Consider the following 24,935-nt stretch of genomic DNA (forward strand, 5'->3'; position numbering starts at 1 on the left):
GACCTCAGGACTCCGGAACTCAATTCCTCTGCCAATAAAGCCCAGTACACCATATGCCTTCCTCACAGCACTATTTACCTGGGTGGCAACTTTCAGAGATCTGTGTACATGGACACCAAGATCCCTCTGCTCATCCACACTACCAAGTAGCCTACCATTAGCCCAGTAATCCATCATCTTGTTATTCCTACCAAAGTGAACGACTTCGCACTTAGCTACATTGAATTCCATTTGCCACATTTCCGCCCAGCTCTGCAACTTATCTATATCCCGCTGTAACCTACCACTTCCTTCCTCACTATCCACAACTCCACCGACTTTTGTGTCATCCGCAAACTTGCTTACCCAGCTTTCAAGTCCTTCCTCTAGATCATTTATAAAGATAACAAAAAGCAATGGTCCCAAAACAGATCCTTGTGGTACACCGCTAGTAACTGCGCTCCAAGATGAACATAATCCATCAACTACTACCCTCTGTCTCCTTCCAGCCAGCCAATTCCTAATCCAAACCTCTAATGTATCCTCAATGCCATACCTCCGTAGTTTTAGCATTAGCCTACCATGGGGAACCTTATCGAATGCCTTACTAAAATCCATATACACAACATCTACTGCTTTACCCTCATCCACTTCCTTAGTCACCTTCTCAAAGAACTCAATAAGGTTTGTGAGGCACGACCTGCCCTTCACAAAACCATGCTGGCTATCCCTGATCACGTTATTCCTACCCAGATGTTCATAAATCTTATCCCTTACCATTCTCTCTAAGACTTTGCCCACCACTGAAGTCAGACTCACTGGCCTATAGTTACTAGGGCTATCCCTACTCCCTTTCTTGAACAATGGGACCACATTCGCTTTCCTCCAGTCCTCTGGTACTATTCCCGTTGACAATGACGACATAAAAATCCAGGCCAATGGCTCTGCTATCTCCTCCCTAGCTTCCCATAGGATCCTGGGGTAAATGCCATCAGGCCCAGGAGACTTATCTATATTCATCCTTTCCAATATTCCCAAAACCTCTTCCCTGCATATTTCCAGGGCATCCATTCTAATTATTTGTGATTCCATATTCACATCAGCAACAGTGTCCTGTTCCTGAGTGAATACTGATGAAAAGTACTGATTTAATGTCTCTCCAATCTCCTCCGCCTCCACACACAACTTCCCACTACTATCCTTGACTGGACCGATACCTACCCTAGTCATCCTTTTATTCTTGACATACCTATAGAAAGCCTTTGGGTTTTCCCTAATCCTACCAGCTAAAGACTTTTCATGTCCCCTTCTCGCTTCTCTTAGCTCCCTCTTTAGCTCCTTCCTGGCTACCTTATAACTCTCAATCGCCCCTACTGAACCTTCACGCCTCATCTTTACATATGCCGCCTTCTTCCCTTTCACAAGGGACTCCAATTCCTTACTAAACCACGGCTGCCTCACAAGGCCCTTTACACCATGCCTGACTGGTACATACCTATCGAGGACACGCAGTAGCTGCTCCTTGAACAATCCCCACATCTCATTAGTGTTCTTCTCTTGAAGCCTGTTTTTCCAATCCACACATCCTAAGTCATGCCTCACTGCATCATAATTTCCCTGCCCCCAGCTATAACTCTTGCCCTGCGGCGCACGATTATCCCTCTCCATCACTAAAGTAAAAGTCACCGAGTTGTGGTCACTGTCCCCGAAGTGCTCACCTACCTCCAAGTCTAACACCTGGCCTGGTTCATTACCTAGAACCAAATCCAATATAGCCTCCCCTCTTGTTGGCCTGTCGACATATTGTGTCAGGAAACCCTCCTGCACACATTGTACAAACACCGACCCATCTAATGAACTCGAGCTATAGCTCTCCCAGTCAATATCTGGGAAGTTAAAGTCCCCCATAACAACCACCCTGCTACCTTCACTCTTTTCCTGAATCATCCTCGCAATATTATCCTCTACTTCTCTAGGACTATTAGGAGGCCTGTAGAAAACACCTAACAGGGTGACCTCACCTTTCCTATTTCTAACCTCAGCCCAAACTACCTCAGATGGCAAGTCCTCTTCCATCGTCCATTCCACTGCTGTGATACTATCTTTGACAAGTAATGCCACGCCTCCCCCTTTTTTACCCCCATGTCTGATCCTACTAAAACATTTGAACCCTGGAACGTGCAACAGCCATTCTTGTCCCTGTTCTACCCACGTCTCTGTAATGGCCACAACATCGAAGTCCCAGGTACCAACCCACGCTGCAAGTTCACCTACCTTATTCCTTATACTTCTGGCATTGAAGTATACACACTTCAATCCACCCTTCTGGTTACAGGCACCCTTCTTAGAGATCACTGCATTATTCCTAACCTCCCTACACTCAAGGTCCTGTTCCCTAAAGCTACAGTCCTGGTTCCCATGCCCCCTCGGAGTTAGTTTAAACACTCCCAAAGAGCACTAGCAAACCTCCCCCCAAGGATACTGGTGCCCCTCAGGTTCACGTGTAGCCCATCCTTTTTATAGAGGTCCCACCTTCCCCAGAAAGGACCCCAGTTGTCCAGAAACCGGAATCCCTCCCTCCTGCACCATCCCTGTAGCCACGCATTTAACTGCTCTCTCTCCCTATTCCTCGACTCTCTATCACGTGGCACGGGTAACAAACCAGAGACTACAACTCTGTTTGTTCTAACTCTGAGCTTCCAACCTAGCTCCCTGAAAGCCTGCCTAACATCCTCACCCCTCTTCCTACCTATATCGTTGGTGCCAACGTCGACCACGATCTGGGGCTGCTCCCCCTCCCCCTTAAGGACCCGGAAAACACGATCAGCGACATCACGTACCCTTGCACCTGGGAGGCAACATACCAAACGTGAGTCCCTGTCGCCCCCACAAAACCGTCTGTCTGTACCCCTCACTATCGAGTCCCCAAGAACTATTGCTCTACCTTTCTCCACCCTACCCTTCTGAGCAACGGGGCCAGGCTCCGTGCCAGAGGCCTGAACCTCGTTGCTTGCCCCTGGTAAGTCATCCCCCCCACAAGTATCCAAAACGGTATACTTGTTCTTGAGGGGAATGACCGCAGGGGGTCCCTGCACTGGCTTCCTCCTCCCACTCCCCCTCACTGTCACCCATCTATCTTGAACTTTCGGAGTAACTACTTGCCTAAAGCTCCGATCTATGACCTCCTCTGCCTCCCGAATGATCCGCAGTTCATCCAACTCCAGCTCCAGTTCCCTAACACGGGTTTGGAGGAGCTGGAGATGGGTGCACTTCTTGCAAGTGTACTCAGCAGGAACGCTAATGGCTTCCCTCACCTCATACATGTTGCAAGAGGAACATTGCCCTCTCTGCACTGCCATCCCTCTAAAAGTAAGCTTTCCTTAAAAAAAAACAACAAAACCAACTAAATCTAAAGAAACAAACAAGGAAAATGCAGCACTTACCCGCTAGTCACAATTGGTCTTATTATTAGGTTAGAGGAGGTGGAAGGGTGGGAGGCACTACTCGTGTAGTGCCTCGGGTGACTCGCCTACGCGTTTAAATAAGAGGAGAAAAAAAAACCTTACCCAAGTAACCTAGCGCGCCTTCCGGGTCTGCTACCGCTTTTTTTGAAAGAAAACTTTAAATTTTTAACTATTAAATAAACGACCAAACTTACCCACCAGCTGTCGCGAAGTCTTCCGAGAGACTGAGGCCTAAAACTCGGAGCCCGCGTTTAAATAAGGGGAGAAAAAAAAACCTTACCCAAGTAACTTAGCGCGCCTTCCGGGTCTGCTACCGCTTTTTTTGAAAGAAAACTTTAAATTTTTAACTATTAAATAAACGACCAAACTTACCCACCAGCCGTCGCGAAGTCTTCCGAGAGACTGAGGCCTAAAACTCGGAGCCCGCGTTTAAATAAGGGGAGAAAAAAAAACCTTACCCAAGTAACCTAGCGCGCCTTCCGGGTCTTCGATGACGATCTCTCTATCATAACATCAGAAGTAAGGATGTTAACTGATGATTGCACAATGTTCAGCACCCTTCCAGTTACTGGAAGAGTTCTTGACCAAATGCAGCAACATCTGGACAAAATCCAGGTTTGAGTTAATAATTGGCAAACAACATTTGAGCCACACAAATGCCAAGCAATAAACCATCTCAAAATGTTGCTTCTAGACATTCAATGACATTGCCATTGCTGAATCTCCTAATGCCAATGCCATGGATATTACCATTAACCATAAACTGAATTAGACTGGTCAAATAAATGAAATGGCTGTAAGAGCAGATCAGAGGCTTGCGGTGAGTAACCAACCTCCTGATCCCCAAAAGCAAGTCAGGGGTGTGATCTGACACTCTGCACTTGCCTGAACGATGATTCCTGATGAAGGGCTCTAGCCCAACATCGATGATTCCTGATGAAGGGGTCTGGCCCGAAACATTGATTTTCCTGCTCCTCAGATGCTGCCTGATCTGCTCTGCTTTTCCAACAACATATTCTCAACACTTGCCTGACTGAGTAAATCTCCAAAAATACTCAAGAAGCTTGATACTATCCAGGACAAAGCAGCCCACTTGACTGACACCATTTCCACAAGTAATCACTCTCTCCTCCACCAGTCTTCGGTAACGGTGTGTATCATCTGTACAAATTCACCAAAGCCCCTTCGATAGCATCTTCCAAACCCATCCCAAAACCTGTACTGTCTGGAAGGACAGGGACAGCAGTTACTTGGGAACGCTATCATTTGTAAGTTCCCCTTCAAGCCACGCACCATTGTGACATAGCAATGTATCACCATACCATCACTGTGGCTGGGCCAAAGTCCTGGGACTCCCTCCTTAACAGCACTGTGGGTGTACTTACATCAAATGGCTTGCGGTGGTTTGAAAAGACAGCTCCATCAGCTCTTCAGAGGGAACTGTGAAGGATTCAACTGATGACGTGAACGAATAAAAGAAATGAAATAATAAAATACCAATGTCAGTGTTTGAGGTTATGAAGTAGTTTAACAATTGGCTATGTGATGCACAATAATGAAATTTATTCTCAAGAGCCAGTATCCATTTCAACACTTGCAAATGTCTCTTGAAATTGCCAATTAGATTATTCTTGAAATTTTATGCAAAATAAAATAATAATAAACATGCCCCTCAAATTAGTTTCCATTAAGACACATATGCAATCAGTGTTCAGAACGTGTTTTTCCTTTTGGGAGGCTAACAATGAGGTCAGCTACATGAATTGTGGGATAGGAGAATGTCAGAGAAATTAGCCCAATAAAGCAGAGGTCACAAAACACAGATCAAAATGAAATTAGCAAACTGTTTATTAACACAGCGATATCACAGAAGAGAAATTGACCAAGCTGAAACAGCACAGGCAACCTGTCCATGTAGCCGACACTCTCTTCCCTGAGCTGAGAATCAAGCCAGGTTTTATAGGAATACAGTACAATGATGCTAATTAAAAGTAGTGAAAATGTAACTGTCTTGATAGTCAAGTTACAATGGTGATAATCGCAAAGCAGTTCTCAGAAGAATGTCCTGAATGTAGCTACAAAGAAGCATCTGGCAGCATCAATCGGTCCTTAATGGGATCAGGAGGTTCCAGCTCTCTTTGTGGGTAGGTGAGAATGTCCCTTTTCCTGGCAGTAAGGTGTTTCCATCGTTGCTCTCTTGTGAGCGAGGTATTCTGGTGGCTCTCTGTCTGACCTGAGCTTTGTGTGGCTTTGGTATCGCTGGAGTACGAGACTGCCCTTAGGGCTTTGGGACAGCTGTGTTTATCGGGTACAGGAAGCTTATTGTCAGGTTGTCTTGCCAAGTGTATTCCCTGGTCTGCGAGTGACTGTAGTCATGTCTGGTTTCCCTTGTCAGCCTGTTTGGTCAATGCTGAGGCATTCTGGGTGTTTCTTGTATGGTTTGGACAGACTTAATTTTCTGCGTTCTGTGTGGCCATGCTGTGGGTAGGCAGGTGGCAGATCTTTTCCCACAGAGGAGTAAGTATAGTGGAGCCGTAAATAGAATGATGTTTCCAAAGGTACAAGTACAGAATTGGAAGAACAAAAAGGGAGGCATGTATGTTCTCAGTCCCCACTATAGAATCTGCACGCTGCCTATTAAGCAGTCAACACAATAAATTACATAACATTCATGGCACAAAATTGTTCACATCAACTGATTTACTGAACATTGCTGAATTTCTGATCGGTCAGCTTCTGAGCAAAGAATGAAAATCGAGTGACGCTAACTACAAATTTGATGCCAATTGGTGACAATAATGCCTGTTAATGACCACTTGGGATATCAAATTATAGCTATGTGATTGCTCTTGAGTGCGATTGATGTCAATTGATAGCTAAAAGATTGCATTTCTGTGCAAATTAGGTCAGATTATGCTTGCATGTTTGATATTAAGAGCAAATGAAAGCTGTTGAAAACACATAATTTCGAAGCATGTCAAATGTTTCTGGTAGGGCAGTTAGTCAATCTGAGGCTGTGATGGGGCCGCCGAGTGGAAACTTTAGCCAGGGCTTGGATTCCCTGCTGCATGTCCATGGGTTAGATTGCCGCAGTGGGGCAAGGGAGACATATCTAGAGGTTCATGGTTCATACTCTTCAGCCTCCACCATGTTGAACATTTTGATTCAAGTGCTCACTGGCCAGTTGGAATTATGAAAAGAGATTTGAGTCCAAATAGGCAGCTAGGAGAAAACATCTAATGGAGGAGGGTATGGGCAGTGAAGCAGAAATTGGTTCTGGCCACCAATTTCAGGGCCCCTTGTCTCTCACTCAGTCCTTACTTGTTACGTCAGCTTGTATAAACAGAACAGACTGCCAAACAATCCCACTTCCATAGCATGCTCACTGCTACATACAGTCATCATCCTATTTGTTGGAATTGTCATCCCCTCATATTTGGGCTGTCCCAATGTTTTCCACACGTATATTAAAAAGTTAAGGATGCAACAAGAATTTTCATTTGGTCTGCTTTTTGATGAGCTCAGTATCTTGTCACTCTTGTTTTACATAAGGGCAAGCAATCAGTCCTCTGTTAAGGATTGGTGGGACAATGTTGAATTGCTGACCCAAAGTCATTTCACATGACCCCAGGTGTGGGGTGCTTCCCACCAGCTTGGAACCCATGAAATTAAGTGCTATTTGTAAACATTGTGAAAGGATTGGATTGAATTCAGCTGGGCTGTGTTTCATAGTGAATTTGCACATGAATTCTGGCAAGTTTGGGAAGGGACAATAGGCTGATGCTTTTAATGATTATCAACTTCAACACTCTTTGCAAAGAAAAGGGTTCTTTGTAAAGAATGTTGAAGTTGCTAATCATTAAAAGCCAATTGGCAATTCCCCACAGGTGAGTGTCCCACTGCCAATTACCAAACAAAGAAAAATTCTAAAGTTTTAATCACTCTTCCATTTCTTTTCTCTGTCTTTGCAAAGAAAAGGGTTTGAGTTATATGAAGAGGCTGGATAGGCTGGGACTTTTGACACTGGAACATAGGGAGTTGAGGGGTGACCTTATAGAGGTTTATAAAATCATCAGGTGTGGGGGGTTTCAACACTAGATGACATACCTTTAAGGTGAGAGGTGAAAGATTTTAAAAAAGGCATGGGGGCAACTTTTTTTACACAGTGGTTCATATATGAAATGAACTTCCAGAGGAAGTGATGAATGTGAGTACAGTTACAATGGTTTAAAAGACATTTAGATAAGAGCATGAATAAGAACTGTTTGGAGGGATATGGTCCAAGCATAGGCAGAAGGGTTTATTGTATTTAATTTATGGTTAAGGTTGGCATGGGCTGGTTGGACCGAAGAGTCTGTTTCTTTGTTGGATGACTCAATGACACTGTAACAGTTCTCTAGGCTGCAGTATAGAGCATGATCCAATTTCATACCCCTGATGAATATTAATGCATTCATTTTTTCAAAGGCCACAGGCAAATATTTTTAATGATTGAAATAATTATTTCTTCTGATAATTTGCAAGCTTATCCGTTGTAGTGGGAACCTTGATATGCTTCAAATGTTATCATTAACAGATCAGGACAGTCCCCCTCTGAAGGCATTTTACACAGTGAACACAGAAAAAGAAATGAACCTTTTTCCTTACATAAGTTAATTTCATTTATTGGCAAGATCAGGATAACATGTTTGGCAGTTAAATACAAATATATTCGGGACCATGGTAGAGATTTGTACCTTGCATTTAATATTGAGTGATCCTCTAGAGGTGCACCTTTGCATCAGTACTACTCTTTCCTTGTTCCTTACCCCTACACTGGTTTTGCAGATGCAAAAGTAGACAGAGAGCATACTACAAATTGTTGATGCATGAATAAACTTACATAGCTTAAGTCAAAAGGCAATACTATTGGCAAATATGAGTGAATCCACTTTGGGCATATAAAGAATAGAACAGTACTTTTCCAACACTGAAAAGTTACCTTGGAACTTCGAAGGCACATCTAGAGGAACTGAAAACGAGTGTTGTAGAAGGGAAAGCACTGGGATAAAAGCCACTATAAACCCCAGTCAGAGTTGTTATTTCCTAAACAACCTGTTCAGCAATGTAGAGATATTACTACACACCTCTGGAGCAGGTGGAACTCGAACCGGGCCCTCCTTCTTCAGAGGTAGGGACACTACCAAAGTGCCACAGGAATCCTACCACACATATTGCATTTTGATATCTGCACTCCGAGAGCAACTTTGTCCTCACCCTCTTCTCATTGCCTCTGCAATATAAAGCTGGATGACTTTCACAACTCATCAGTTATTAAAGGTCAGTTAATGGTCACCTATAACCCTCAATCTGCTACCTCTCTGATTTCCTGCCTTCCCTTTGGGTGGGAAGGTTAACTAACTTTTGAGATGGCAGGCAGGGGGTAACTAATAAAACCAAACTCCTGAGCTCGCCTTGTAACACCCTGCACCCCTCTGTGCCCGTGACAAGAAGATAAAACTCATGTTTCTTCTCATTGCTGCTCCTCCTGAGGACTAGGTCAAAACTGGCGATTATAGGACTCAGAAAGATAAAATATCAGCCGATGTCGTACTTGCACAGATTTAGGCAGTTAAGGGATTATTTGGTGAAAGGTTTTCAAGATATTAAGGAGAAAAGATGGGGTAGCTTGAGACAAATTACTTCTATTACTCAGGAAGAATTGTCTAAACATTACATTCAGATCCAAAATGAAATTGAGAAACAATTCTACATACAAAAGGTGGTAAACATTTGGAATTCTTGTCAGCAAGTGGAAATATGTGCTCTATAAATTGTTCATTTTAAACCTGAGAAAGATTTTTGTTACCCCTAATATATTTTGAAATACAGAGTGAATTTGAGTAAAGAGAATTGGCATACAGATCTGCCAATACCTCATTGAATGATAGAATGGGTTTGAGGGGTTGAGTAGACTCCTCATCTCATGTTCATAGACCAGACAAGAAAGGCACAGAGCAAAGGGGTGGTAAGAGGACTCAACTACTTGAATTCTGGTGTGGAATTTGCTGATGACAATATTTATCAAAACCTTAACAATTCGTGTCTCCCTCAATGACTAACAAAAAGAAATCTTTTTTTTTCATTTCTTACTCATTCTCATTCACTCATACTCATACTCATTCCAGAAAATTACACATAAATGGTTGATGGTTGACTACCTTATCCAAGCTACGAGGCCTATGAAAATAAATTACAGGTTCAAAATTGGAAGGGAAAGGCAGTTCTGAATTTCTCTTACATTGGGGTCAGCAGGATCCTGTGCATTTTGATTCCATCTGCAGCATCGTTGAGCTGTGGAATTAAGAGAGGATTAAACATTCCATTAGCAGTACTTTAGAGGCCAGATTACAGGTTATGCCTGCATCCTCACTCCCTCCAAAGCAAAGGAGCATCAAGGCTAGGGATTGGTTTAACATGTAAGCAATGATGCTGAGAAAATGAAATCTAGTCTTATCTAGTTTAAATCAATTGTGAATCTCAAAAATACCAATTCTATCTCTTACCTTTTTTGTTGCAGGAACCCTTGAATAAGTACTTACAATTGAAATGTTTTCTAGAAACCTTTACACTCTCAAAAATAATTTGCAGTAAAAAAAAATCAAGTGAAGAGCATACATAGCCAGATAATGTATTCCATTTTGTGTGAGCTTTTTCTTGGCAATCATTCTGGGATGCAGCATTGATACCTTGCTGGAGATTTCACCCTATTGCAGAGAGATATAATGGTCTCGCCTCAGCAGTTTCTTATCTGTTGGCATTGGAGCCAAAGTAGATGTTTGATTGCAATTGTGGCCTGAGGTCAGCTGAATTTCTTTGGATGAATGCTTTCAACCTTGTTTTTTTTTCAAATTTGCAAATAAAGCTGCTGGCAATTCTGTTGATTGCATATGAAGTGAACAATATACACACCCCTCATGGCTTTATTCAGAAGGCATGCACCAAGGCAACCGATCTCTTAGCAGGGGTCATCACAGTAACAGAGCTGTTGGCCCTGCATCAAAAGATTGTGGGGTCAACTTGACACAAAAGTCTTGCGCATAAATATTGGCTGAATACCAGTACAGTACTGAGGGAACCCTGCATTGTGAGCAATGCTGTATTTTGGAGGAGATATTGAACAGAGACCTTGTTTGTTCTTTTACCGATAGTTTTGCTGATTACAGTGTGAAAATGCAGAAGTTACCTTTGTTTTAATATATCTTGTAGTTTGATGATAACTTGGAATATTTAAACAATTAATCCAGAAGCTTGCCAAAATGTTTGTAGTCTATGCTAGTGGATTCGTTCCATTTTAGTGCTTTGGCAGGTTAATCTTTGAAGTGTTCCCTTAGCATCAGTAACAGCTCTTTGAGCATTAAAAATGTAGCAAATTTTGTATGACCACAGGAGACGTTGGCTTGTAGATAAAGGGTTGTTTTGATCTTTGTTTAATGATGTTTTGGTTAAGAATGTAGTGACAATTATCAAGGACAGAGAGACAGCGAGTGCTCATTTGAAGGAGCATTTTGAGAATTTCCTCAACAAACATTCAACACTTGATGTGCATTTTCTCGATCAAATCCCAAGCTCACCACCGCCACCTCAGCCCAATACAAGGTTGGAAAATGCCATCGGACAGTTGAGAACAAACTGCTGGAACAGATGAAATCTCCACAAAAGTACTAAAATGTTGTGGCCTTGCCCTTATCTCCCTCTGGAAGGAGGAGAGTGTGCAAGAGTATCTTCAAGATGTCATAATCGTGACCATATAGAGTCATAGAGACATTGAGATGTACAGCACGGAAACAGACCCTTCAATCCAACTTGTCCAGGCCAACCAGATATCCTAACCTAATCTACTCCCGTTTACACTTTGCCTGTTGAGTAACTACAGACTAATATCCCTGCTTTCCAGCCCAGGGCAAGTCATTGCATAAAATCACCCTCAGTCACTTCCTTCTAATAGCTCCTAAGAATATAGGTTCCATCCATCAAGAGCTACAGAGGACATGAACTTTGCAGCAAGACAAGCCCTGGAAAGGTGCTGAGAGAGTAGCAGCAACCTTTATGTATAGTCTTCTTTGACCTCACAATAGCTTTGACTCTGACAACCTTGGTGGGGGGGGGTTAAGTATGGACTCCTCAAATTCAGTTTCCCACAGAATTTCATCTCTATCCTCTGTCTGATGCATTACAGCACATCAGCAGTGATCTCTACTCATGGATCCATCACAGCCTGAATACGTGTGAAAAATGGGCTACCAGGGCTTGTATTCATATTTGTCTTCATCTTCCTTGTCACAACATTCTGTCCCATATCATAAAGTCATAGAGATGTACAGCACCGAAACAGATCCTTTGGTCCAACTCATCCATGCTGAGAAGATATCCTAAATTAATTTAGTCCCATTTGCCAGCACTTGGCCCATATCCCTCTATACCCCTCCTATTTATATATCTATCCAGGTGCCTTTTAAATGTTGTAATTGTACCAGCCTTCCCTACTTTTTCTGGCAGCTCATTGCATACACCAGTGAAGCTTCCTGTGTTGGTGTGGAACTACTCTACAGGACAAGCAAGAGACATCTCTAGTCCAGAAACAAGAACACCCCACCATCTGTTATCAAACTTCATTATGAAGATGATGCACATTATGCATATTCAATGCACATTCTGAGCTCTAAACAAGTATTGATGTATTCATGGAGCTGTATGAGAGAATGGGCCTTAGACTAAACATTCAGATGACAATGATCCTCTCCCAGACTGCCCCTACTATTCAGCACTGATTCCCAAATAGATTAGATTACTTACAGTGTGGAAACAGGCCCTTTGGCCGAACAAGTCCACACCGACCAGCCGAAGCGCAACCCACCCATTCCCCTCTTTACCTAACACTACGGGCAATTTAGCTTGGCCAATTCACCTGACCTGCACATCTTTGGACTGTGGGAGGAAACCAGAGCACCTGGAGGAAACCCACGCCGACGCAGGGAGAATGTGCAAACTCCACACAGTCAGTCGCCTGAGTCGGGAATTGAACCCGGATCTCTGGTGCTGTGAGGCAGCAGTGCTAACTACTGTGCCACCGGGCTGCCCACTGACAGCAAATAAGAGAGGATGTTTTGGTCTTGCAATACCTGGCCTGCATGGTTCAGTTGTAAGTTTTTTTAACATAGTTGGATACATATTCAAAGAAGAAAAATGGCAAAGTTATGTTGACAGGCTAAGATAGTGGGATTAACTAGCAGCACTTTCAGAAAGTGAGTATAGGCACGCTGGACTGGTTGAGCTCTTTCTACATGACTGGCTTGTACTAGAGTGAGGCAGCAAACTAACTTACTGCCAGTTGTCACTTCATGAGTAGAGTTATCAATTCCTTCAGTAAATGGGGGTGATTGTTTCCTATGATGGCACAAGAAAAATGTGGCAACAAGTGACTTTTACCAAGCTAAAACTAACTAGGAAATCACAAGTAAAAGTATGTCAATTAATTCATGACTGGCAAATATGGCTGGAGGCCACTTTTTAAACACAATGTGTTGTTTATCTTAGTGATATTTCACAACAGAGAAACATCATGCAAACATGTTAAGCCATCGTTCCCCAATACTGCCAAGGGTCATTTTAAATTAGGTGTCATTGTGTGAAGAGATTTTGCTTAAAGGCAAGTGTGTTTCAGTTTTATAAGTTAACATACTTTGCAAAGGTTTTTTTTCCAAAAGATTTATTCAGATTTCCAAAAGCATGTATATGTATGCAATGTGCCTGAAGTGAAATGTGCATGCACTGAGTGAAAACAATCTTCCCAACTTTGAAAGCTAAGGTCTGCAAGGACCGTGTTGCACAAGTCCAATATTTGAATCAAGATTAGAGTGGTGCTGGAAAAGCATAGCAGGTCGGGCAGCATCCGTGGAGCAGGAAAATCAAAGTTTTGAACAGGAGCCCTTCATCAGGAATGAGGCTCATTCCTGATGAAGGGTTCCTGCCCGAAACATCGATTTTCCTGATCCTCGGATGCTGCCTGACCTGCTGTGCTTTTCTAGCTCCACTCTAATCTTGACTCTGATCTCCAGCATCTGCAGTCCTCACTTTCACCAAGTCCAATACTTGTGGAGTGTAGGATATTTGACTTGTTTTGCAGCCGAGAGTCAGCTAAAGGAGAATAGTCTTCCTCGGTTAACAGTACAGACAGATTGACGCATGTAGTATTGGCTTCAAAAGAGATTCAGAGGCTGATGTCTCAATGTCATGCAATTTCTCTTGACAGGAGTTTCCCCTCATTGTCATCAGGAGGACTGAGTGTTACTGTGGATTTGCCACAACTGACTTCACACTTCACGACACTGCAAATGACCAACTCTGTGGAAAACTATCAAGTGACACTACAACTGAGTTCTTGGGTGATGAAAATTATTGTGTTATCTATCAGACTCCTGTTGAAGGTAAAACTGAAAGATTGCATTCTGTGGTTTAACAGTGACATGTTGATTTGAAACCAAGATACAATATATTTATGTACTAGTCAGATCCATGTATTCAGCTGATGGGTGTGTAACCACATCATAAAAATATTTGAATTTATCAAATGAATCTTTTGATAATTTTTTTCCTGTAATTTCATTGTTTATATGTCCAAATTGCTAACCGATGTTAGTAGGGAGTGAAACATTATCGATTATGAGTACAAAGTATTGTCATTGAGAACTTGAATATAAAGCTGCTTTCAGTTACTGATTTATGGACCATCAGTAACGTCCCTCAGACTCACCTTCAAGAGCAGCCATTTACTGAGATTGGGTCATGTTTTGATGTCCTCCAAAGGCCTTCCCCTGACCCGTCTGAGGAAGATCAAGCATTTGATACCAAATTATGGAGTGATGGTCAATAGGCTTTAGATTAAAATTGTTCGCCTAACACCTTCAGAGGCAGAAAATGGAGGAACTTTGCACTGAACAATTAATGCTGGATTGGAACCTAAATGTTAAGTGAATGCTAACTGGTTAACCAGAAATCCCAAGTAACCCTGTGTTAATGGTTTACACGTGAGTTCAATCTATGAATAAGCTATTGAAGTAGGGGCAGCACGGTGGCTCTATGATTAACACTACTGCCTTACAGCACCAGAAACCCAGGTTTGATTCCACCTACAGGCGACTATCTGCGTGAAGTTTGCACATTCTCCCTGTGTCTGCATGGGTTTCCTCTCACAGTCCAAACTTGTGCAAATTAGGTGGATTGGCCATGTTAAATTACCCATAGTGTCCTGTGATGTGTGGGTTAGGTGAATTAGCCATAAGAAATGCAGAGTTACATGTCTGGGTTGGATTTTCTTCAGTGGGCTGCTGTGGACTAGATGGGCTGAATGGCCTCCTTCTACGCTATAGGAATTCTATTCTATGAAGTAAACTGGAAGGTTAAATAGATCTTTGGAAAAAGGAAACATACAGGGCCTAATTAATGTGCTGCATAGATTCTAAAGAAAATTAAAACCACAAAAGATATTACATGCCCATGGGGGGTATGTTTATGGTGGGTGGCTAACCCATTCCTATCACATATACTCTACACTTAATTCCCTAATGCAGGGGGTGGTTAGGCACCAAAATTGACAGCCTGTCTGCCATATATAAATACATCACCAAGGGTCTACTCTGTGTTAGATGTTTTGTTTTCTCTGATAATACACTGACCACCTCAATCTACAGTTGATATGGATGGATGGGTACAAATGGAAGAGTTGTTAAAATGCAGGAAGGAAGGAAGGGAGATCTTCAGGGTGATCCATCCGTGCATCAGGGAAAGTGCTCCCCTGAAGATAACAATGACCCTTCCCATCTCTTAATCTATAGAATCCACTCCCTGAACACCTCTTCTCCATAGCTTCCCACCCCACAGCTTTGCGTACCTTCCCTGAGCCAATTATTAAGACTTTTCTTTGGCCAAGTTTCGTTTGGCCTTCTCAAGGTTCTCCCTGCAGTACCAGTAACAGCCACTAATAAGATTTCAGCACTGCAGTTTGGCTGACAGCTTCCAAGGGCTGAGCTTCCTCCCCAGTGAGGAGGGGTCTTTCAGGTAGACAATTTAGCCAGCCTCCCAAAGAGTTATGGCTGTGGGGCCAACTTCCAATAGATCAGCCAAGTTTTTGACCACGCATGGCTGTCATTTCCGTCGTATGTATTTGTCTCAGGCAGAATATGGCAAGGGAACTTCAATTGGCATCAGTCTTCATGGAATAAGAGAGTGGGGCTATAGGGCCAGTATTCCTTGCTGTTTAGTGACTTTTGTTGGAAAGGGCTTATATGTGAGGTTGAGGCCAGAGTGGAGTGTGATTTGCATTGTCCTGGATTACTTAATAAACATAACCCCTGAATGAGATATAGATTTCCTGTGACTGCTTAATATCCCAACTTTCTCAGAAAGGATGAGCAAATTGAGAGTGAGGGTGAGTGGCATAACTACAAAAGCTTTGGCGCACGTGTTTTCTGGTTTACCTACAATTTGTGATACTCATAATTACTACATTGCTACACAATCTGTGCTGTGTAGCAATTATTACATTTTCTTGGGGGTTACATGCTGGTGGCATTGACTTTATCTGGGTATGATTTTTCCGTGTCGATCTTAATACACATTAATTATGGTCCACACACCAGAAATGTATGCAGTCCAGTTTGAAGAAAGTATGATACTGTCAGAATTGCATGAAAGACAACACATTGACATCTGAATCAGGATGGAGAAAGTGAGGACAGCAGATGCTGGAGATCAGAGCTTAAAAATGTGTTGCTGGAAAAGCACAGCAGGTCAGGCAGCATCAAAGGAGCAGGAGAATCAACGTTTCGGGCATAAGTCCTTCTTCAGGATGTTTCTGCATTCACGCAGCCTCTTTCGCCCCCGGAGTTGCCGTCGCCGCATCTACTTCCGCCCCCAGTGACGTCACTCGCCTGCACAACGACCACGCTGCATGCGTCCCCGCCCCCACGCCGATCCCTGTCCCCACGCCTAACCCCGGCCCTACTCCCAGCTCCAGTCCCACATCAGGTCCTAGCTCCCAGCCCTGCCGTATTTTCACCATCCCTTCAAACCTCCCCCTCTCTGAGGATGAAAGATCAGTCCTCAGCAGAGGCCTCACCTTCATCCCCCTACGTTCCCGGATTAACAAATTCAACACGCCGCAGGACATCGAGCATTTCTTCCGCCGCCTTCGCCTCCGCGCCTACTTCTTCAACCAGGACTCCCGCCCACCCTCTGACGACCCCTTCTCCCGGTTCCAACGCACCCCATCCACCTGGACAACCCGTGCTGGCCTCTTACCCACCCTCGATCTCTTCATAGTCAACTGCCGCTGCGACATTGACCGCCTCAACCTGCCCACCCCTCTCACGCACTCCAACCTCTCACCCTCACAACGTGCAGCCCTCCACTCCCTCCGCTCCAACCCCAACCTCACCATCAAACCGGCAGACAAGGGAGGCGCAGTGGTAGTTTGGCGCAGAGAACTTTATATTGCTGAGGCTAAACGCTAGCTCACAGACACCTCCTCCTACTGTCCCCTTGACCATGACCCCACCTCCCACCACCAAACCATCATCTCCCAGACCATCCATAACCTCATCACCATCCGAATCAGGATCTACATTTGTCCCTATTGGGCTGATTCAAATCACTTTGGATGTTGATTCTGAATTCATGTTTTCCACTCTGTCTTTCTTTATTTCCTGACCAACCACTTTTGTTCAGAGGAATAAAGTGTCCCAAAAAAGCTAACTTGTGTAATCAGACCTTTTCCTTTGTGAAAAGTTCATCTTAATCCAATCTTTTGACAGTGTCCAGTCTTTGGTTGAAGGTAGTGTATATTCAGTTATACCTTGGCCATTTATACTGCTCTTATTGTGTGAGAACCACCATTTTAAATGTGACAAGAGGAAACTTTGATACAACTGTGGCTGCTATTCATGTCAAGCCCCCACTGCAGCAGTGAGAGAATACATAGTGATTGATGCCAATGACAGAAAGGAGCAATGATGGAAATAAAGCAGCAAAGAAAACAAAGGGGGGTTGAGAATTTCTGTCAAAATCGACAAGCTGATAAAATAACAAAAATGAATGGGATGTTTGGCTTGTTGCAGGAAACTGAGGAATGACAGTTTGATTGAAGGGCAGGATCTGACAATCTCATTCATCCAAAGCCCTGTCTATCTTCAATTCCCAATGTAAAGCAAGAAACATTTTCATGATTACTTGACTAAGTTCAACAAAGTTACCTTTATTCTCTTTGTGAATCCCAGAAATCTCAGGTCTGAGAAGATTAAAATGTACATTTTTCAGTTTGAACATTCACTTGCCATGATTTGGGAGTTTACAACTCTTCTTATCCCATGCCCACTGGCCCATGAGGCAGACAGAGGATGTGCTTATGTCTAATTCTATGGATAGATTGTCTTGAAACAGATCACCAGAGGCTATAGCATGAGGATGTCACTCCTTATCAAGAGTGATTGACCAGGAGATTCTCCTCGTGGTTGCTATAGGCATATCAGAAAGATTTACGTGTTGCTAACCAACTTGATTGACCATGTTGCTACAAATGGTTCTGCCTTGACCATCTAGTCCTGGAATGGGATTCAAATCCAGAGCTTCTGGCTCGGACACCGATATATTTCTGTGGCCAGACAAGCTCACAATTAACAAGGGCATAAACATCCAAACATGAACATGATCTGTGGCCCATTAACAATGCACCACTTTTCCACAAACTAACTTTTCATTGTAATTAGTAAAAATAGAAATGCTTTCCAAAATGTGAGAAAAGTGCAGAAATTTGGTGAGGACAGGGAGGAAACATTTTCTTTTTAAAATGAGCTGTTTTGTAGATCTCAGATGTGAGTTCATCATTGTTTTATTTTCTTTGATGGAATATCTAAAGAAAAACATTGCAGGAATAAGCAGTCGCTTTGTTTTTGACTCTGGCCCCAAAATCCCAAACTGGCAATTACTGAGTTGAAAATCTGAATTCTAAACCAGGTTCAGGGTATGAAAGAGAAATAAAACAAACTAAGGAAGGTTTGCAAGAGAAACCGTCAGTAGGCTGGAGCATAAATAAGTTGTCATTGATCAATCCATGACAATCACACACCACAGTGGAATAACATCAAAGACTGCCAGAGAGACTAAAAATAAACATCTTTCACCAAAAGAGAAAACGAACAATAATTTTATCATTTTCTCTTACTCAAGATCTGCAGCATATGCAGCTGCACAATTTGATCCTGCGGGACTGTGTAGGTTTACAAATAAATAGGACAAATTATGCCATTGCCCAAGTGCCAAATGATTTACTTTCTAACTTATCATCGTGTCAAGCATTCAGATTGCTTTCAAATTAAATGATAAGTTTTTGTTTTTCAAACTACTACTAAACAGTCCGATCAGTTGATTCATAGTCCTGTCTGTAATTAAACTGTACCAGGAAAATAAATCAGGAATTCATTTCATAGATGTCTATTTCTGTTCTAGACACCAGATGTACAGATAGGAAGTTCCTGCCGACAAAAACAAAGGTAATGGTTGCTCTCTCCAGCTTCCCAGGTGCTGGCAATACATGGGCAAGGCATTTGATAGAACATGCCACCGGATTCTACACTGGAAGTTATTATTTTGATGGAACGCTTTATAACAAAGGTATGTGTTTGTTCTACTCCAGAGGTCCAAGTGGTGAACATTAGGGTCAACCTTTACACACTTGCGTATTTATTTACAGACTACAAGCGTGCATCTCCTAATTCAAAAACAGTACAATAAATAGGTGGCGCAGTGGTTAGCACTGCTGCATCACAGCGCCAGAGACCTGAGTTCAATTCCCGCCTCAGGCAACTGACTGTGTGGAGTTTACACATTCTCCCTGTGTCTGCGTGGGTTTCCTCCGGGTGCTCCGGTTTCCTCCCAAAGTCCAAAAATGTGCAGGTTAGGTGAATTGGCCACGCTGAATTGCCCATAGTGTTAGGTGAAGGGGTAAATGTAGGGCAATGGGTCTGGGTGGGTTGCTCTTCGAAGGGTCGGGGTGGACTGGTTGGGCCGAAGGACCTGTTTCCACACTGTAAGTAATCTAATAAATCTAATAAAATGCCTAGTTAATGGTCACCACCTGCATTAATTCCTGAAGAAGGGCTTATGCCCGAAACATCGATTCTCCTGCTCCTTTGATGCTGCCTGATCTGCTGTGCTTTTCTAGCAACACATTTTTCACCACCTGCATTAATAAAACATAATTAATGTACAATTAACATTCTTTGCCTTACTTCCATTCAACAACTATCCGTATAAACTACATGGTAACATTGGAGCTTCTGCTGCCTTAGTATCTAAAGCTCCAATGGGAAATAACAATTTTATTAATTATATTGATTTTTCCCCAGTTTCAGAATGACAATCAATTACATTTATAAGAAATCAGTTTTATAAGGCTTGGCATAATTGTGCAGAAATAGTCAGAGCTATTGCTTTATTAACACTTCACAGTAACCTAAAAACAAATGCAGATTTCCAGTATAATTCATGTAAACCTTCAACCACAAGTTGATAAGAAGTCTGTTCCTCAAATGTAAAGCTGGAGGAATGAGCCATGCAGATGTACATGTTTATTGTGAGATGTAACCGGTTCTGATAAAAGATTGATTTTACTCCATTTAAAAAGCACTTTTCTTAAACCTAAATGAATATAAGCAAATGGATTAAAGTGTCCTCAGACTCTCTCCTCTGTTTGGATAGTACCAACATGTATTTGTGAAAAGAAAACTGTGTTTAATAAATCTGTTGGAGTAATTTTGAGAGTATAACTAGTGGGGTAGATAAAGGAGAATCAGTAGATGTAATATGATTTTTTTTTAAAAATGTGATATGGTACCATTCAAGAGGTTATTGCACAAAATTAAGCCTCATTTGATTAAGGATAATGTATTGGATTTTGAGAAATTGGTTAATAGATAGGCCATTTTTATATTAGCAACTTGTAAATAGTGAGGTACCACTAGTGTCAGTGCTTAAGCCTTAACTAATTACAGACTGTAGCAGTAACATAGTTAGTTGGGCCTGTAAGTTGTGAGGAGATTACAGAGAGGCTGCTAAAGGATATAAACAGGTTGAATGAGACAGAGCGTGGCAGATAGAACATAATATGAAGTTACCATTTTGATGGATAAAATATGAGAAGGAATACATTTTTACATGCTAAAAGACGGTGATATGTTGGTATTCAGAGAGACCTGGGTGTCCTTGTACATGAATCGCAGAAAGTTAATATTCAGGTACAGCAAACAATTAGGAAAGCTGGTATATATAATAAAGGAATTGGTGACAACAAATAAATGAGCATTACTACAAATATATGGGGCCTTGTTGAGACCACACCTGAATTACTCTGTATAATTTTAGTTTCCTCACATAGTAAAGGGATATATTTTCCTTGAAGGGACAACAGCAAAAAGTTCACCAGACAAGTTTTTGGGATAAGGGGTTTGTAAAATGAGGGGAGATTGAGTAGACTAAGTTTAAACCTTGAAGTTTCAAATAATGAAAAGTGATTTAACTGAACCATATAAAATGATTAAAGGGTCTTGGACTGGTAGATACTGGGAAGATAAGTATTCCCTACTTGACTGTCAAAAGCTGGAGATGTGGGACACGGGCTGGTGACACTCCTGGAATAAAGGTCAGACATAAGGTGAGAACCTTTTTCACTCACATGATAATAGAGCTTGGAAATTCTCCATCACCAAAGGCTGAGGATACTCATTCAAGGCAGAGATTGGTCATTTTCAGATACTAAGAGAATCAAAGGATATGAGAATAATGTGGGAAGATTGAGTTGAAACAAAAGATGAGCTATCATTTTATTAAATGGTAGAGTGGGCTAGAATAATTTACTCTTATTCATATTTCTTATTTTCTTTGAATAGCACTTTGAGAAAATCAATGCCCCTGGACAACTGAAGCCTCTACACTCGAGATATGAATCTTCTGTTTGTTATAACATTTGACTAGACAGATAAATCCCTAAGCATGTCAATTGAAGAAGACATATTTGGCATCTTATTTACTTTAACATTCACAGAGGAAAAAAAAATACACAGATGTTTTTGCGATTTTTCAATTGAACCTGACTTGGATACCAATAAAATAACGTGAACTTATCTAGCCATTTTTTTGCGTTTTTGTCAGCAAAGTAAGTACTGTATTGAATAGAGTCATAGAGCCTATACTGGTAATTTTAGTTATCTTTAATACATCTACTTTGTGCAGCCTACAGATTTTTTTTTGAATTTATGTAATATAGATTCATTTAGCATTGCATCAGAAAATGACACAATAGGCAGCATCAAAATAGACCTACATTTGGGATTGATTGTACATAGCATTCCTTAATAGATTCAGTACAGTATCAGTGTCATTCAGAAAGGTATTTGCATCTCTCATGGTATACAAAGCAATTATGGCAGCATTAAGCCTGAATCCAAAGGAATTAAAATTCCATTTGAATAAGCCATGCATCATTTTGTACAATGTAATATGTAACAGTGCTGTCCATTCCTCAATTGGCAATGATGATGTCTTTATTATTCTGTAAGGTTTCAAAGGGGAAAAAGACTACTGGAAAAGTGGCCGGACTATCTGTATAAAAACTCATGAGAGTGGGAAAAGAGAAATTGAAACCTTTGATGCTGCCATCTTGTTGATCAGAAACCCTTACAAGGCATTGATGGCGGAGTTTAATAGAAAGCGTGCGGGTCATCTGGGATATGCATCAGACCGCCACTGGAAGAGCAAAGGTAAAATAGAACAATGAAAGAACATGAAAAGTGATGTACATTACAGGCTCAGTGTCAGTGATCACGGAGTCCTTTTGATGCTTGTCTTTGTGTTGAGATTGTGTTCATAGGTACACTGTTATGCCTCCAGTGGTTTGCTGCCACTTGCTGCTGATTCCTTGCTAGTTGGCATGTGCTCAAGCATCAAGTGAAAGCAAGAACTTTCTGAAATGAGCGAACAAATTTCCGAGGGGTTACGAATTCCAATAATGCTTGCAACAGCTTGCATTTCTACAGCATCTTTGATGCAGCAAAACTGTTTTCAGGTGCTTCACTGAGGGAGAAAAGAGTGGACACAGTGAAAGAGTCATCTGAAGTGACCGTAAGCTTGGTCAGATGAATTAATTCTCAGGCTCACACTCCCTGCAGAGGTAAAGAGTTCTATGTGAAAAGAGTGAGGGAATCAAAAAGACACGGTTGGAATAACTGAATGTGTTAATTTCTGATTGTGGGGAAGGATGGAATGGGAGATACCTAGATGGTTAGGGTTAAATGACCAGACAGAAAAACAGGAGACATTGGCTAAAAAAAGTTTGCAGAATATTGCACAAACATTGCATTTGTGAATCAGATCTGGAATGAGAAACTCTGAGCTTCAAGTGCCAGTTTTCTGAAAGGCCAATTTCAGAATGACCTTCAGAAAAGCGGCCAAAGAAATTCCTCTGCTGAAATGAGCCACTTTCACAAAGAGAAGCAAGGGAAAACTACTGAGAAATTCCAACCTCATTTAGGACAACTAGCCTGGCAACCCAGGAACAGGCACGGACCTTGATTCCTCTGGACAAGTGAGCCTGACACTTGAGAGAGAGCGCAAGCTAGAACGATGGCTAATAATCTTCCTGTAGAGTGCAGTCCCAAGAATGATTTGCCTTTGAGCCAAGTGGTGATGTGCTAATATCACTGGTCTAGTGATCCAGAGACCCAGGCTAATGCTCTGGGGACATGGTTGGAGTCTCACCAAGGACCCCTAGTGGAACGTGAATTCAATGAATATATCTGGAATAAAGTTATTTTTAGCATCGTTGACCATGAAACTATCTGGTTCTCTAACATCCTTTTGGGAAGGACATCTGTTGTTTTTGAGAGTGTGTTGCTGGAAAAGCACAACAGATCAGACAGCATCGAAGGAGCAGGAAAATCGACGTTTCAGGCCAGAGCCCTTCATCATTCCTGACCTGCTGTGCTTTTCCAGCAACACACTCTCAACTCTGATCTCTAGCATCTGCAGACCTCACTGTCACCTATCTGTTGTTCTTACCTGGCCTGTCTTACATGGGACCCCAGACCCACAGATATGTGGTTGCCGCTTAACTGCTCAGTGCAATGGCCTAGCAAGCCACTCAGTCAGGACAATGAGGGATGAACAAATGAAAAAACAGCTCCAGCAACTGAGAGAAGCTGAAGCAAAACACAGGTTAGCAATGACACAAAGCAACAATTGGCTTTGCTGACATTTAAGTCTATGGAATGAAACTTAGCTTTGCAGGAGTGCATGTTTAACATTTCAGGCAAGATCGCTGAATGTTTCATGTACTTAGCAAAAGAGCGAAGAGACCAATTGCTGCAACTTTAAAACAACCCCGAATGAGGCGAACTAATTCAGCAGCTGATGCATCCTGAAGCATTTACCTTACCTGTCTGTCTGGTCCTGCGGCAAAACAGAACTGCGGATGCTGGCGCTCTGAAACAAAACAGAAATTGCTGGAGGAACTCAGCAGGTCTGGAAGCATCTGCTTTCTTCCACAGGTGCTGCCAGACATGTTGAATTTCTCCAGCAATTTTTGTTTTTGTATCTGGCTGTGCACAGAGCTGTTCCAGTGGAGCTGCTGACTTCAAGCAAGAAGTTAGTGATGCTTCCGCAATGCGGGTTAAGTAAACCAATAAGATGAGGATTCATACTGTGATATGCAAAATTGGTGAACAAATTCAAATTTTCTCTCTGCAGAATGGCCTGAATTTGTGAACACTTACGCCCCCTGGTGGGCCTCCCATACTTTGGATTGGTTGAAATATTGTAGTCGAGTGTTGGTCGTTCACTATGAAGATTTGAAGAAAAACCTGTTGCCTCAGTTGAAGCGGATGGTGGAATTCCTGAACATTAGTGTGTCAGACGACAGGCTGTTGTGTGTCGAAACACAAAAGGATGGAAACTTCAAGCGATCTGGGCTGAGGCAGAAGGATTTTGATCCATTCACCCTTGAAATGAAGAGTGTAATTAATAGTTATATAGAAATGGTGGATGAGGCTCTCAAAATGAAAAATCTCACAGGACTACCTGAGGAGTATCTGCCCAGATGATGTAGCTAAAGAGGTAAACAATGTATCACCACTTCAAGCCTGAATTCCTAAGTTACTGCCAGGCTGGTAACAGTATTAAAAGAGCAAAAGAGAGCATAAAGATTAGGGTGTTGTAACAAGAATAGATCAATAACCTCACATGCTGTAGAGGACAGGATCTTGGGTCATGGAGAAGTGTGTCTTATTTAATTGAATTGTGCAACACAAAATATTTTGACTTAAGTCCTATTTTCATGTGTCTCTGGAATTTTTATAGCACAGTTAGATGTCCTGTATCTCTTTCCATTCCAGTATGGTTTCTCACACA

At 42.1% G+C, this 24,935-nt stretch overlaps 1 protein-coding gene across 1 annotated transcript in view; it reads left to right on the forward strand.

Moving 5' to 3' along the window:
* LOC132830446 (sialate:O-sulfotransferase 1-like) overlaps positions 1-24,628 on the forward strand; it is a 76,797-nt gene extending 52,169 nt beyond the window's left edge. The window contains exons 5-8 of the mRNA XM_060848143.1: positions 13,735-13,909; positions 18,984-19,148; positions 22,091-22,291; positions 24,276-24,628. Of these exons, the coding sequence (XP_060704126.1) occupies positions 13,735-13,909; positions 18,984-19,148; positions 22,091-22,291; positions 24,276-24,628 (894 nt within the window). The remainder of the gene's footprint in view (positions 1-13,734; positions 13,910-18,983; positions 19,149-22,090; positions 22,292-24,275) is intronic.
* The last annotated feature ends 307 nt before the right edge of the window (positions 24,629-24,935 follow it).

This window comes from Hemiscyllium ocellatum, chromosome 31, assembly GCF_020745735.1.
Source record: "Hemiscyllium ocellatum isolate sHemOce1 chromosome 31, sHemOce1.pat.X.cur, whole genome shotgun sequence".
Taxonomy (NCBI): Eukaryota; Metazoa; Chordata; class Chondrichthyes; order Orectolobiformes; family Hemiscylliidae; genus Hemiscyllium; species Hemiscyllium ocellatum.